We start from the raw sequence: 16,280 nt of genomic DNA, 5'->3' as shown, positions 1-16,280 counted from the left end.
CCCTCGTAATAGTAGTCCCAGATTTGAAGCATAGACATCAATGAGTGCAGTGTTGGGAGATTTGAAAGAACAGGTCAGAGATAGGCTGTCATGGAGAAGATCTATGTGGTCGCTAGGAGTCAAAAGCAACTTGATGGCACATCATCAATCAATCAATCAATCAGGTTAAATCTTCAGAGTAAAGCAAAGAGAGAATCAATTATGCCTTTCCCAGTTCTGAGGGTCATACTGCCTTTCCATTCGGAAAAGCAGCATAGCATAGTGGTTATGGGGTTGGACAAGGACTGGGGAGACCCAAGTTCAAGTTCCAACACAATCATGGAACTCCCTGGATAAATTTGGGTCAACTGACCTTAGTTCAGCCCACCTCGCAGTGTTGTTAAGCCCCTAATAGCAGCACATGACCAAGGAAGGTAGGTTTGCACAGTCTCATTAATCAGGTTTAGTGCCAGGAAAATAGGTTAGGTTACAGAATCTTGGAAACTATATAAGTATACTCCAGCCTTCATTTATTAGTGAATACCCTGTGAGCTGTTCCATCCTTTCTCACAGACTCCCTCACAGACTGAACTTCTATAAGAGATAAAGCTGAAATGCCCATCAAATCCTTGACTGCTATGTTTTGAAAACCTTTTTCTTCCCTAGACTCCGAGAATGCTCTTACAAGGGTTGTTGTGGGGATAAAAATTAGAGGAGATCATCATGTATGCCATCTCGAACTCCAAAATGATATATAAATGCAATACATTAATAGACACAGTGAGCAAATCATGCATTTAAAGGCAGATTTAACAAAACAATTTCTGAAACCAACATTAGCCTGAATTATTATTCAGTAGTTTATTGTGGAGACATACAATTCTTTGATAGCAAACACACTCAAAGGGGGGGACTATGTTTCATGCTAAAGGACAGTGCCCCATCCTCCCTCAACCCCCCTGGTTCCATTAATCTTTCCTTTAAGCCCAACATGGATGAAGAAACCAAAAACAAATGCAAATTGCGAGTTAGTGCGTACTCATCTTTGGAAACAAAAGCTCACATGACCATACAGAACACTCAAGACAGACATCACAAAGGGAAGTGCATGAGATATTGGGCAGAGGGAAAAGAAAGTGGGGGGAAGAAAGAGAGGATAAGATGAGAAAATAGGTTGGTAGTGCTTTTAGCTAGAAACATTACCATTGGCTACCATTCCTGAATACAACTGAGAAGCCTGTTCTTCTTCCCCACACCAACACAGTAATCCTATATGTATTATTCCACCTTGCAGAATGAGATAGGCAGGCAGGCCTTAAATGATACCACTCTTAACTCCTTTAGGCTGGCTTAGAATGTTCCAAGTCTATGCCAGTGCAGGCAATATGGTCCAGTATGGTTCAGAAGACTGGTTGGAATAAAGAGTAGTAGTAATGGGCAGGAAGAGAGAGTAGAGTAGAGTAGAATAGAATAGAGGAGAGTAGAATAGAATAGAGGAGAGGAGAGGAGAGGAGAGAGATCTTCATGCAACTTCCTCCTCTGCCTCCTCTTCAAATTCTCCTTCTTCAGCAGTAGCATCCTGATACTGCTGGTATTCTGAGACCAGGTCATTCATGTTGCTCTCAGCCTCTGTAAACTCCATCTCATCCATGCCCTCACCCGTATACCAGTGGAGAAACGCCTTGCGACGGAACATGGCTGTGAATTGCTCTGAGATGCGCTTGAAGAGCTCCTGGATAGCTGTGCTGTTGCCAATGAAAGTGGCTGCCATTTTAAGGCCACGGGGTGGGATATCGCACACGGCTGTCTTGACATTGTTGGGGATCCATTCCACAAAGTAGCTGCTGTTCTTATTCTGAACATTCAGCATCTGCTCATCCACTTCCTTCATGGACATCCTGCCTCGGAAGACAGCTGCTACTGTCAGGTAACGCCCATGACGGGGATCACAGGCTGCCATCATGTTCTTGGCATCAAACATCTGTTGTGTTAGCTCTGGCACAGTCAAAGCCCGGTACTGTTGGCTGCCACGACTGGTCAGAGGGGCAAAGCCAGGCATGAAGAAATGGAGGCGAGGAAAGGGAACCATGTTCACAGCCAACTTGCGAAGATCAGCATTGAGTTGGCCAGGAAAGCGGAGGCAGGTTGTTACACCACTCATGGTAGCAGAGACCAAGTGATTAAGGTCTCCATAAGTGGGAGTTGTTAGCTTGAGGGTACGGAAACAGATGTCATAAAGAGCTTCATTGTCAATGCAGTAGGTCTCATCTGTGTTCTCCACCAGTTGGTGTACTGAGAGGGTAGCATTGTAAGGCTCCACTACTGTGTCTGAAACCTTGGGTGATGGCACCACGCTGAAGGTGTTCATGATGCGGTCTGGATATTCCTCACGAATCTTGCTGATCAGCAGGGTGCCCATCCCTGATCCAGTGCCCCCACCTAGAGAGTGGGTAAGCTGAAAACCCTGGAGACAGTCACAGCTCTCAGCTTCCTTTCTTACCACATCTAGGACAGAATCGACCAACTCAGCTCCTTCTGTATAGTGGCCCTTGGCCCAGTTGTTCCCAGCACCGCTTTGACCTGAGCAGCAGAAATGGGGGGGGGGGAGAGGATAAAGATATTTGGTTCATTGTTTGCCATTTGCAACGACGAGTTCAATGAATGCTTGCCCACAAACGATATTTTCACTTGCTCTCATGCACTTTTTTCTCAAGACAAACTTCTTCAGCTGCTAGAGTTACCAGAAGAATCAAATAATCTCCAGATGAGAAAAGTACTAGAGTGCTAATGTAATGAACTCAAGCCCAAGCATCTAACCTCTAAAATCAGATGGGACAGGAGCTTGGTGGGCATCAAAGAAGGTATCCACAAACATTGTTGCCGACCTCAGTCCTACTGCACCAAAAATGCTTTCTACATTATGGAACAGTACTTATACTCCTCCATTGTCAAATCAATTCAAATTCTAGATATGGTGTAATCTTTTGCGACGTGTGCAGAATGCAAACTAGCATAGCAATAATTGGAAGGTGTTGCTGTGTTATTTTAGCTTCTTTCTCCAGGCACACCTGATACACAGAATGGTTTAAATTAAGAGTTGCTTTTGCATAATTAATGCTGCTGCTGGGCCACAGCAACATACAGTTTAGCATTTACTAGAAATGCACTCAAGATCTCAATGTTCTTCCTCCTCTTTACCCCAAGCAAAAGCAGAAGAAAAGCAAAAAAAAAAAAAAAAATACTTTGAACATCTACATACAGATCAGGTCAGTGCATAAAAAAATCTACATAATGGTCTGAAACAACCTGCAAATGGCATCCTAATAACTCCAAGGGCTATTAGTTGTGCAAGAGCCTAGTTCAAGTCTGACACCATAACTACACCATCAGTTAATAGCAACTGTATTTCACTTTGCTTACTTGAGCTAGAGTTTATTTAGCATGCCAACGTTTAAATACCTTAGGAACTTCATACAGAAATATTTCTGTGATCTTGGCCTGTCCTACTTTTGTTCCATTTGAGTTTGAACTTCACCGGATTGTAGAAACATACTAACAACAATAGATGTTATTACGTTGTAACCCCAGTGTGTGTGGAATCTACCCTCATATCAGTCAAGACTTACGGACACGGCCTAAAGAGAATTGTTATTCAACACTGGAAAAAAAATAGCACTAAGTAACTCATACACATCTTTGAAATAGTGGTAACAATATATATCATGTTCTCTGACAACTCTTGAATTGGGTCTTTTTCAACAGCAGGTCAAGCAAATCTGGTTCAGTAACAATGAAATGATTTATTTCTAAACAACGGATGTTGGATTTGTAGTTCTATTTGTTATAAATATTATTTCCGATTTGTAATTAATTGTAAATTAATAACTAATTAAAACAAAAAAGAGCGTGAAGAAACATGTTAAAGGAGATAGTTGCAACATGCAAAATTTCTAGTCTAACTTGATTGGACAGTAATTGCATAGAAGCTCAACATTGTTCCTTACCAAAGACAAAGTTATCAGGCCTGAATATCTGTCCAAAAGGTCCAGATCTTACAGAATCCATGGTTCCAGGTTCCAAGTCAACCAAGACAGCTCTAGGCACGTATTTGCCTCCTAGATAGAAAAAATAACTTTGGTTAAGAATCACTTGGTGGCAACCACAAACATTCCAACACATTTAATCTAACATGCTATGTCTGATTAAGATCTGCTTTCAGAGTTATGGCTGTTTAATTGTGGTAGCACTGCAATATGAGCATTCTGTGATCAGGGGCTAAGCAAGGATACTGACAGATTTAAAGTTAGGGAGAGGAAAATGGTTGAATTCATAAAAAGGACAGAGCTGACAGTGAATTGCATGACAGTGAGTTATAGACTATATCCTGGACAAAAACTGAAACTGCAGTTTATAAAGCAATAAACAAGTTGGGTAAAGCACGGCAGAAACACCACTCCTTGTACCTCCACATTGTACGTCTGCTCAGCAAATGGCATGTTTCACTTAGGAACCAAAAAGGAACTGTTAATTTATTTTTTTTCCATTTAAAAAAGAATATATCAGATATGAGGTAATGCTGGGGATGGAGATAGAGGTGAGGCAGAAAGGAGCTAATCTTGAACAGAATGGAGCAGGCAAAGAGAGATGTCTCTGGAGCTCTGAAATGTATAGAACCTAACCTGAGGCCTCATTGTAGTAGACGTTGATCCTTTCCAATTGTAAGTCGCTATCTCCATGGTAGGTGCCAGTGGGGTCTATGCCATGTTCATCGCTGATGACTTCCCAGAACTGTAGTTTGGGGAAAAGGACAAAATGTTAGTGACAGAACCAAATCCTTCTGAAAACCAGATTGGGCCCACTTTAATGATAAGGTCCTACTGCACACTTGGATAAGCTTTTATGTGAGAGTGCGGTGGGACCTTATCATCGATTCATCCTAAGGGGCTTGAAAAGTGGACTGAGCCCCGTTGGCAGGGAGGGTACCATCTGGGTTTTCCACTACAGATGCCAGAATCACAAAGCCTTTTTCCATTAGTGCAGCCTTACAAAGCAGGCAGATACATTTCTTTACAGCTGATGGCATTTGTCAGTAGGCACCTGTTGCACAGGAGAGCAATATGACCAAGGGGTGCAGACTAGATGCAGCACTGCCCCCTACTTCAGATCTCCTTGCCAGCTGAATGGCATGTGCTGTATCTGCTATCAATTATCTCAAGAACTGGCAAGGCAAAGGTATCAATTCCTCTTCACTCAACAAGCTCTTATCTGTCACTCTGACTTCCAAAGGGACTTGAGAAATAGACAGTATTCGGTTCCATACTGCCATCTGATTTAGTACCCTAGCTTTCAAACTTTCTACCTTCAGGGTACAATTTTTGCAAGGATCTGGTAGGTAATCTAAAAGAAACACACTCCAGGCCATACTACACTTGGTGCAATAAGAAACTCAGCCCACCCCAACTCCTCTGAACAGTCAAGGACAGTCTTATCAAAGTACAATGGGAAGGATGCCTCAGACAGTCACAACAAGGTTTCAGAAGACAACTGTGTGCAGGACCCTGCCTGCCCTTCATCCCTTAAGCATCTGCTGCTCTCTGCTGCAGTTTCTACACCAACTATCAGAAGCTTTACTGTGTTTTCATGATAGGATTGGGTCTGTCACCACAGATTCAAAATGTTCCAGGATTTTTCTGAAGCCCATCCTGTGTAGGGAGAAACAAACCTTTTCTCCTTATCAAAAAAGTGTCCACTCTTAACTTATTTAACTGGCATATATCTGGCATATAAATGGTGATATAAATGATATATCTGGCATATAAATTATATATATATATATATATATATATATATATATATATATATATATATATATATATATATATATATATATCAGATATATATATATCTGGCATATAAATGATATATCTGGCATATAAATGATATATCTGGCATATATCTGGCTTATTATACTGGCATATAAATATATATTTAACTGGCATCTCACTGGTCCATTACCTGATCACTGCAGCTGGAAATGATCACATGTTTTGTGCATCAGTGGGCCTAATACAATACTTTCTATAATCTCAAAAACGGTTTCTCCAACACAGCCTCCAATTTTTCAAAGTGGGTTCACTGTCTATCTATAGACTCCAAGGATGAGCCCCACCTACTTGCAGGATCTGTGCATCAACTTGACTCTCCTCTTTCCTGGGAGAAATCCTAGTGGATGATTGCAAGAATGGAATGTACAGTACACTCAAGGAACTTATTTTCATATCAGAGAAGAAGACTGCAACAGGGTACCCTTAACTATGTGTTAAGTATAGCTTAATCAAGAATATAAAACCCAATTAAAGTATCTACCTGTTTGAACCAACCCTAGGAAATCAACTGTAAGTTAAAGATTAGCTTTGTGGTGTTTGAAAACTGAAGTTGAAAAGATATCTGTAAAGGGAGATTTTTAGTTTTCTAATTAAGAATTGATTTTTGGTTTAAAATCGTATTTCTGTGCTAGCAGTAGAAATGTAACTATGTAAAAAAACAAGGAAGCTATTAGGACCCCAGGTATCTTTTGGCAATTGTAATTTTCTTTGAGGGAACAGAAGCCCAATAATAATACAAAGAAATGTGTAAAGAGTACAGTAGTATAAAAAGAGGTCATTTTATAATGCTTATAATAATGAAGAAATGTAAATCAGGGGCAAAACAAGTCTGTGGTGCTAGTCTCAAAGTTTGGATTTGGGTGATTACTTTATTGCTGACATATAGTTCGGGGCTTTTCCTGCCTCTGCAAATGTAATTAATTTTTCATGATTCATAATGCATTTTTTCCCATCTAATCCTTTGCAAATCTGTATTCGGGGCCAGTGGTCACTGGTTTAGGGTACTTCGATAAAGTAATTTGTTTTGGGTCTCCAATTGTTTTGGCTCATATTATAGTGAATCACTTTTTTTCTACAACAGGTTTCTCTTTCCACCTCTCCCCATTATAGTCACGGATGTTCTATGTTTATAAGTGTTTGTACTATTGGATACAAATGCTTTATAGATGTAGTTTCCTTGCAGGTATCATAAATACTTTGCTTCTTACTGACCAATAGCACTTGAGAAGGGAAGGAAAACTTGCCTTCTGATGGCATTTTGCAAAGCCTTGCTTTAGCCACCTTTTGCATGGGAAGAGAAAGGAAACATTTCTTTTCCCCCCTTAAGCTTAAGGAAGAGCCACCACTCAGCGGTAAGGCATATGATACTTTGCAGACAGAAGGCTCCATATTTCGTCCTTGATGTCTTGAGGCAGGGTGGGTATGTCTCTTTCTGTAGTCCTAGAGAGCCACTGACCAAATGGTTGGCAATACTCAATACTGAACTAGGTGATCCATAAGCAAAACTGATGGATCGGAATGAAGGTCTGCCGGTCCAGCATCTGGTGTCATAGTATACCGAGCCAGATGGGTTGGCCAGGTGCTCAAGGAAGCCAACAAGTGGAACACAACCAAACTACTTTTTTTTACTCGTGGTGGCTTCACACACAAAGCCATAATTTACAAACCACAATGCTGAGCTCACTCACCACACTAATCAAAAGCCAAACAAACCATATCGTGACTTAGCAGAAAATATGAACTCAGCCAACTTAAACAGGAATATAGGGAAACTTCCTTTCACCATTGGCAGCCAGACAAAAGGGAACTCTTAAAATGTCTAACCTTATAAGTGCTAATACTTTCCCATTTTTGGCATATTAGCTGGGAATCTTGTCTCCCAGCCAGAGTAATGAATGTTGCTTTTACACAGTGCTTAAAAGACTGAGTTCTTATTTCAAGTTCTTGTTTTAGAACTCAGTTCTATCGTAGCCTCTATCCTAGGAAGATTTAAAACAATCTGCTTTAAGGTTGCTGTGACCCCACCTTAAACAGAGGAATTCAGAATATTGCTTATTTCAACTGTGCAAAACAAGGTTTCTCAAGAACATAAACCTGCTTGTAATACTAAACGATGTTAACTTAGTACTGCTAAAAACAGGAGCAGAACGTGGGCTCATTTTTGTTTCCAGAAATCTATTCTACTGTGGGTTCTCATGTTGGCCAGTACAGTCTACTTATCCGCAGGAAGCCTTCCATTTAAACATTCCCACTTCCCCTCAAAGCACAGAATTAGGGGAGCTCTCCCTTTTGTCTGGCCTACTTCTTGGCCTGCAGGCAAGGCAGCCTGTACAGCTGGTCCTCACCACTTGGTGCCTCCTGCAATCCAGCTTCAAAATGGAATCACTGGGTCATTCTTGCCTCTCTCACATTCTGCTGCAGCATGACTGGCAGAGTCTATTTATACCAATTGCCAGGAAAAGCAGGCGGGGAGGAAGGGGAGGAAGCAAGAATTTGCTGAGGGAGAAGACAAGGGAGATGCAGAAGCCGCCATATCCCTTCACTTCCCTCTCTACATGCACATCTCAGAGAAGGCTGCCAGTGCAATACGGAGAAGGAAACACTGCAGTCATAAATCCAGCACATAAGCAAATGACAGGCCTCAGCAATCTCCTAGGAAAGGTTTAGCAGCAAGGACACTGTCCCATTCAGACAGAAGTCTTCCTTCTCCAGCACCCCACTGCCCTTCAGGCTGACAATGTGCTGCCATTCTTTGTTCTCATTTCTCCCCCCAAATTAGGAAGAGGAACTCTCCTGGTTGCCAAGAGAGGCCTCCATAGCTGATAACAAGGTTATATAGGTGGCAGAGCCTTAACATTAAGAGAGATTGTTCATTTTGACCAACAACAGACAGTTCTATTTCACAGCTTGCAGGCCAGATTCAACAGTGGTCACATCCAGGGCAAAGAGATGCAGCCCTTTTTATTGTGGTGGCAAAAGTATGCCCAGGTAGTTTAAATTTCAGGTGGTGAGTTCAGATGCTGCCTTTGCACATGGAGAGCATGCCAGATCTCATTACTCTAAAGCAGGGTTTCTCAACCTTGGCAACTTTAAGATGTGTGGACTTCAACTCCCAGAATTCCCCAGCCAGCATGGCTGGCTGGGGAATTCTGGGAATTTAAGTCCACATATCTTAAAGTTGCCAAGGTTGAGAAACCCTGCTCTAAAGGCTGAAGCTTCTATTGACACCAGCTTGGTTCTGCGAACTGGAATGCCCTGGCATACACCCCGTGCCACTACATGAACAGTGGGGACAAATCTTCTATCTGCAAGAAAGCACACTGAAAAGTGTCCATGGGCCTCTGTGTGAAGGGAGTGGGCTGCTGTTTTTTTAAAGAAAAATTTTGGAACCTCACAAAATGTAGCTACAGGTTAGTATCACTTTAAGAGAGGAACAGGGAGAAGAGCTGCTCGCATTGTTTAGAGGAACCACAGCATTATCTCTGAGGGGCCTTGCAGCAGGATAGTTGTCAAACAGATGCATCAACCACATGCGGTGAGCAGGGATACCAGGCATGGTCGCCATTTGTCAGAAAAACAAGGATGCCTTCTGAAAAAAATAGCCCAGCTGGTACATATCTCTTTCTTTAAGCTCAAGGTTATTCATAGACTGATCCATCCCGAGAGACAGCTTGCTGAGCTTTCAAAAAGTAAAATGAGCTGAGCAATGGTGACTCATGGGCAATCTTACTTCAGACTGCAGGAGAAGGCTCACACAAGGGAAAACTCATTTACGTAGCTAATAGGCACCCAGGAAGCAACAGCTCTCTCCCCAGTATTTAGGTTTCTACAAGGAGGAGGAAACACACACCAATTACACTTGGTGAGCTCCCTTTGGTGCAGTCTGAGGTGGAACAGCCCAGTTTTACCTGCTCTGTGATAGTTAGGCCTCAACAGAACTGTTAAGTGATCTCCTAGAGGACTGGTTTAGTAACAATCCAGTCCCTGTGTCAGTAATGGGAGGGAGGAGAAAGAACAAGGTTCACTTTCCTCAGATATCCATAAATCTTAATGGGAAGGGTTATCTTGCTAATAAAGGTGGGGCAGGAGGAAAAGGTGTGGTACATTTCTGATCAACTTCCTCTTTTCTCAGGGCAGGCTGGTTAAGCCAGCAGTTTGTGGATACAAATTAACAGAAAGGAAGCACAACTTTCTAAGACAGTGGAGAGCTGGCTACAGCTTTCTAGAAATGCTTAGGTTTTGGTGAAAGACCAGATCCACTTACAAATTCCAGATGTTGGAACATAAGTCCCATGGTGGCCAAGCAGAATGAATAGGAGTTGTCATCTTAAATACTGAAGGTTGGGGAAAACTGATCCAGATAACATATTGGATCCTGCTGCATCCTTTCCAACAGTATTAAGGTCAAGGTACAACTACAGGTTGTCCTTGTTTATAGTGACTGCCTCATTTAGTGACCATTTGCAGTTACGATTGTAACTTTATGACCAGTCCTCGCATTTATGACCTCTGCAGGTCTGTAAAGCAAAGGAAAACTGAAGTAAGATCATAAGCATAGCTGCAGTTTCACTTAGCAGCCACTTCGCTTAATGACCCAGTTGCCAGTCCCAATTGTGGTTGCTAAATGAGGACTACCTGTATGGCATTCTAAGGCAAAGAGGAATAGTAGATAGCAGATGCCTTTGAGGGCTTCCCTCCATTCCACGCCATTAGCTATATTGGCTGGGACATGTGGTTCTAGAGGGTACCTGGTGGACTACCCTAACCCTAACCCTAAGAGAAGATATTCCAATCCAGTGCTATTTGTGAGAGCTGTGGTTAAGATATCAAGGGCAGCCAGGCTATGGGAAGTGATCCAAAGACAGAAGTAATTTAAGTAGTTCTGAGGGTGCTTCTGGAAGGCAGGACGCAATCTAAGAATCATCCTAAAAGAAGTGCACGGCGCTCAGACGTGCTGTAAGCACTGTGTGCTAAAGGAGGAAACGTCTCAAGTTTAAATGAACAACAACTCTGTCTTGTAAGATGCCCAGTAATGCAAGGCTGGTGCATGGCCTACACATGCGCTGCTGGGTTATAATTCTCCTTCTTTAGCCAGGTACAGCTCAACATATGTGGAGGGGACCAGGTTGGGGAAGACTGCTGGGAGGCCTTCTTCACAGTCTGCTTTATACATCAAAGGACAGAGTCTACCCTACTGCAGAACAACTTCTTACTGCACTTAGCTTTGCACAAACTCAGTTACATTACAGAGATTACAAGAATCTAAGCGCGACGAAGTCGGTCGGGAGAACACCTGACTGACCGGGTCGGCATCGAAGGCTCGGGGCCCGGGCGCCTCCCGGCAGACTGCGGGAACGCGTCTCGTGCCTGATCCTCAGCCAAACACCACGTGAGGACCAGTTCGCGCCCGGCAGAAACGAGGGAGACGGGCGCTCGCGTGGCCTCCGCCGCCTTTGCTGAGATTTCTTCAGACGAGAGAGGATGGCGGAAGCCATGTTGGCGGCCGCATTGCAGAGAGGTCCGCCCACTCCCGCCACAGGTCCCCGGCTAGAAAATGCGGCACAAAGAAAAGAGGGCTTCTCCAAAGGCTCTAAGCGCCCAAAGCAGTCTTCTCTTCTCTGCCACACCGCGCTTTCTCGCCATTCCCAATCTCCCCATCCTACACTCCAGGCGCGTTCCGGTAGGGAGCCATTACGGACAGGCAATCCCGAGGAGCAGGACGGGAAGAGAGAGATCAGAGCAGCGGAATTCCCCGCTCGGCCTCCCCCCACGCCGCCAGCGAATCTCAATCGCATTGCCCTTGATGCCCCCCACCCGCCTCGAACCCGAGCGAAATGGTACTGTTAAGCTCCTGGAGGACACGGTAGCACCGTTCCCCTCCTTTGTCTCTCCGATCGCCTCCTGCCCGAGAGCCGAGACACTTCCCGGGGAAGGGAAGAGTCCCTCCAGCCCGCGTCTCTCACCTTGGCCCCGATCTGGTTGCCGCACTGGCCGGCCTGCAGGTGCACGATCTCCCTCATGGTTTGCCGACGGTCAAGCGTTCAGCTGCGTGTAGGCTCTACTTTCGACTTGACGACTCCACGTCTCTCCGGCTTCAGCTCGTTCCGGTAATGCGCCTTAAATGGGGCCCCGCCGGGAAGGAAAGGGCTGCTGTTTCAGCGACTGCGCATGGGCTGCAGTTGACTGGCAATGCCATTGCCACCACCCTCTCTCGTCTCTCTGCCAGGCGGCAGCGCGCTATGCGTGCATCTGGCGCGCCTCTCCGCGAGCCGAGACCATTTCGGCAACCGAGAGCCGCCTGGTCCGTCGACGTTCAGGCCCTTTTCTCTGCGCTCCTAGATGAGAAATACCCGAAGCCTTTGGGGCGCCTCCGAAGACAATCTCACCCGTTCTGGTCGGGGTGAATGGAGAGATGTACTTTGTGATGCGCCTTTTCTACTTGCCAGCGTGTGTTAACTGCTGCTCCTGCAGTGGGGTATTTACTTCGGATCTGAGGATGAGACAGCTTCGGAGGGGATGAAAAGCAAGGGACTTCTCTTGCTACAATATCAGCGAAAGCTTAGCTGAAGTAGACATTTAGCTTTGAAGGTGGGATCTAGTTCAGTTTTTGAGGACATGGAGAAGGTGCTTATCTGATGTACTAATGTTCTTTCTGCACATTTTCCCTTGGTTATTTATTTGTGATTTATTTGTCCTAGCTGTGAGAGATAATCTACCTGGATCCAAAGGTTGATATATTTGTCACTTGAGTGTCAGCAGCCTTAAAAAAATCAGTATTATATCCACTTCTGAAAAAGCCTTCCTTGGATTTAGATATTTATATGTCCAAGTTGCAGTAAACCATTTTGGGCATAGTTTGAAAGACTGGTATATACTACACAATGTTAGCAAACAAAATAGGTGCATCCCAAATCTTGGAGGTCCCTGATTATCTTGACTCAGTTTAGTCTGAATTCAGTCCAGTCAAGTTAGGTTACTCTATTGGTTAACTTTCTGGAGAAGAGGGACAAGAGGACTCTAAACCCCCTGAGTCTGCTAGACTTTTCAGCAGCTTTTGATACTGCTGATAACAATATTTTAGATTGCCTTATGCATTTGGGATGGTGGTTTTACTTTTATTTACAAGGAGAGTTACAGAGAATTACATTGTTTGACTGTGTCTCTGAACCCTGGCACCTATGCTTTCAAGTCTACAACATTTTGTCCATGATGCTGTTTAACATCTTTGCAAAGCTAGCAGGAATTTGGGAAGTGAGACAACCTCAATATGTGGCTGACACTCAGGTTTATTTTTCAATAACATTTGAAACAGGATGTTTTAAACCAGCACTTTGATGCAGTGATATCTTAAAGGCTAATGCATTGAGGTGGTCTCACTTCACAAGATAGACTCTAGGGATAGGTCATTTCCAAGTACAGAAATTGGGGAACATGACCATTCAGACTGATTTCACTCCCTAAGGTTTGTAGTTTTGGGTGGCCCTAAAGTCATTTATCATTCAAGGTCCACATGACTTCTCTAGCTAGAAGTGTCTATTACTGTGGTTCTCAAATTGTGTGCACTGCAAGGCACTGCAGCAGAATCACATTAGTGCTATGGAATGTTTTAAATTTTTAAGGGAAGCAGAACTGCTAGTTATTCTTAAGTGCTATGAACTGCGAATGTTAGAGAATTCCTGGTCTGCTATCATTTTTCAGATGGTATTCCCGCTACACCCTTTTCTGGATTGGGATAACCTGGTTATTATCATCCATACTTTAATAGCCTCATCTTGGATCTGTCCAATGCCCTCTATGTGAAGCTGTCCTTTTGCTTGGTTTGGAAGCTCCCCAGTTTGGGGGATTTAAAAAATGAAACCTGAATTATTAGAGGAGTACAAGAAAAAGGAACCATCCGGTCCTCCCACTGTCCCAAATCTCTTCCTCTGTCCAGAGTGAGCTAGTTGGGCTTTGGACTTACATGTCCCTTTGCTCTCCTTCTGTAATTCAGCTAAAAATATTAACCCAAGCCAAAAAAAAAATTCCTGAAATGAAATAATCTTCGGCTTCCTTTGGCAAGCCAGTAAAGAGAATAATTAGTGGCTTGTGGATTGCTCCAACCCTGATGCCTGCAGTCTTTTTTCTAATGGGAAGCAGTTCCATAAGGCAGCACCTCTGTGTTAAGCTGGATGAACAGACTGGTACTGCATGCTTATGTGATAGGCTAGCTAGTCAGAGGGTATTAATTACCTAGGCTCCAGGGTATCTATTATCCATTATTATCCTATTACATGCTGGCATTAACGGAAAACCTGAAACTATACTGTACAGGAGGAAATAAAAATTAGAAGGGCAGGAACTGGGATTTGTTTTCAAAGCACAAAGCTGCATGTATTTTCTTTTCTTTCTCCTTTCCTTCCCTCCTTCCCTCCCTCCCACCCAGCACCTTACACAGCTGGGCCTACAATCCTGATACAGCAGTCTATAAATACAGAGCAATGTTAGAATGAAAGAAAAGGAGAGTTGGATGACTCATTGCCAGAATTTTATCCTCCCATTATCTCAAGTTCTGTCCACATGAAAAGCATGCCCAAGCTTCTTCCTAGTTCGGAGGATGATGTTTCTTGAAGTATGGAGTGAAAAGAAAAAACCAAGATAGTGACAGATGTTAAAAGGAGATGGGGCTTTGGCTGTGCATGCAAAGCTGCCATTTTGACTTTTTTGACCCTCCCCCAATACCCTTGCAAGGCTTCATGGGGAGGGCTAAAAAAATCCCATTTTCTTCTTCCATTCTGTACAGCACTTATTTTCTTCTTTCCTTTTGTTTTTCTACTTTATTCTCTAGGTGCCTTTTTATGCATTTTGAGCCACTTCTGGCCAAGCTGACTTTTGTTGCTGGGGTTTTGCTTGAAAAGAAGCAAAATCCAGTAGAACGGCCATTGTTCCCCTGGTTAGTGGGCTTGACTGGGGGGGGGGGGGATCCAAAAAGTCCAGATGGCAGCTGCGACCACACAAGTGGTCCCACTCCTTTTTTTTATCTGTGTCTTCCGTGGGTGCCATTGTATTTCATAGAAATAAATAAATAATGATAGATTTGTGGGGCTATAAATCCCAGAATTCCCACCTGATATGACCAGGTTGGGGAAGGATTATTTACAAGAACTCTAACTCTGAGGGACCTCATCTCCCTGATTACATTAGCCCACCTGGTCAGACCTAGCAGAGAAGGCTTGTTGAAGGTACCATCAGCTAGGGACGTACATTGGGGGTTCCCAGGTGTTGGGCCTTCTCTGCTGTGGCACCCGCCTTGTGGAACATTCTCCTCCCCCCCCCCCGGATTTTAGATTAGCTCCATCCCTTTTGACCTTCCGGAAGTCCCTCAAGACCTGGTTATGTCACCAGGCTGGGGCTCCCAGGGAACCGGAGACATGCTTAGATGGCTCTATTGATGACCTAACTATCCTTATTTTCTCTTGCCTAGGGTTTGTATATTTGTTTCTTATCATATTTATATTTTAAGATTGATTTTTATATTTTTATACTGATTGTTTATGTATGTGTTGTTTTTATTGGAGCTGCCCAGAGTTGCTTTTCTGTGAGATGGGAGTGCTGTACAAATTTGATAAACAAACAAACAAATAAATAAAAACTCTATTATAGACCAGTATTATTTAATTCCTTACTGAAACTGAGGATGGGAATTACAACCATCTTGTATACTTTTTCATTCACATAGATGTTGATATGAAATTATTTCTCACAATAACCCTCTAATAGAGAGCTTAAGAACCATCATCTTCTTGCTCTTTCACAACTAAATAGAATGTGATAAATTCAGTGCATGTGTTTTGTTGCCAAAAATGGACAAGCAATACAACAGTTACAAAATTCCTATTTCAATTTCACTTGTGTCTGTCATCTGAATTATTCACAGTCATGTTGAAAACACAGAGTATAGCAAGCCAGGCAGTCCCCAAACCAAAGAAAGTATAATACTGTATGTAGTAATAATACATCCATTCAAATGGTTGCTTCCGGCTACACTCAACAGAGTAGGCTTTCCTCCAGAATCAATCAGTGGAATATAGATTCATTCGTTTCTGTTCACTGGCATCCAGATACATTGTACTTTAAAAAAAACTCTCCCTTTATTCAAAGGAAGAGACCAAAGAGATATGTGTATTTGTGCATTAGTGTTACTCTTTGGTTAGCATAAGGCAACAGCTAGTTTTCCCTCTGAAGAAGCAGAATTAAGGATGCTAATCAAATATCATTTTAAAGGAATTTGCCTTGTAAATAGACTTAAGATGCTTGAATGATGCTTTATCAACAGAAGCTAGAAGAACTTGCTGGGCATATATAGTTTTTTCACATACTAGAGCACATTTATTATTTTCCTCTAATAGTTCCCCTTTTTGCAGGACACGTTAGAAGAGA

The 16,280-nt window shown here is 43.1% G+C and overlaps 1 protein-coding gene across 1 annotated transcript; it reads right to left on the bottom strand.

Moving 5' to 3' along the window:
• Positions 1-815: 815 nt before the first annotated feature.
• Positions 816-12,012, bottom strand: TUBB4A (tubulin beta 4A class IVa). The gene is made up of 4 exons (XM_007423890.4): positions 11,828-12,012; positions 4,659-4,767; positions 3,984-4,094; positions 816-2,559 (listed from the first exon to the last, which is right to left on the bottom strand). The coding sequence occupies exons 1-4, from the start codon at positions 11,882-11,884 to the stop codon at positions 1,502-1,504; spliced, it is 1,335 nt and encodes a 444-aa protein (XP_007423952.2). The 5' UTR covers positions 11,885-12,012; the 3' UTR covers positions 816-1,501.
• Positions 12,013-16,280: the final 4,268 nt, after the last annotated feature.

This window comes from Python bivittatus, unplaced genomic scaffold (assembly GCF_059951505.1).
Source record: "Python bivittatus isolate LINGU-HERP-01145 unplaced genomic scaffold, Pbiv_v1 ctg000220_np1212, whole genome shotgun sequence".
NCBI classification, from domain to species: Eukaryota; Metazoa; Chordata; class Lepidosauria; order Squamata; family Pythonidae; genus Python; species Python bivittatus.
This window is presented reverse-complemented; position numbering and strand designations above follow the sequence as displayed.

Coding starts and splice junctions, on each gene's coding strand:
- TUBB4A (XM_007423890.4), bottom strand. CDS start 11,884: ATGAGGGAGATCGTGCACCTGCAGGCCGGCCAGTGCGGCAACCAGATC. Junction 4,768..11,827: donor GCAACCAGATCGGGGCCAAG/GTGAGAGACGCG, acceptor CCCAAACTACAG/TTCTGGGAAGTCATCAGCGA. Junction 4,095..4,658: donor CTACTACAATGAGGCCTCAG/GTTAGGTTCTAT, acceptor TTTTCTATCTAG/GAGGCAAATACGTGCCTAGA.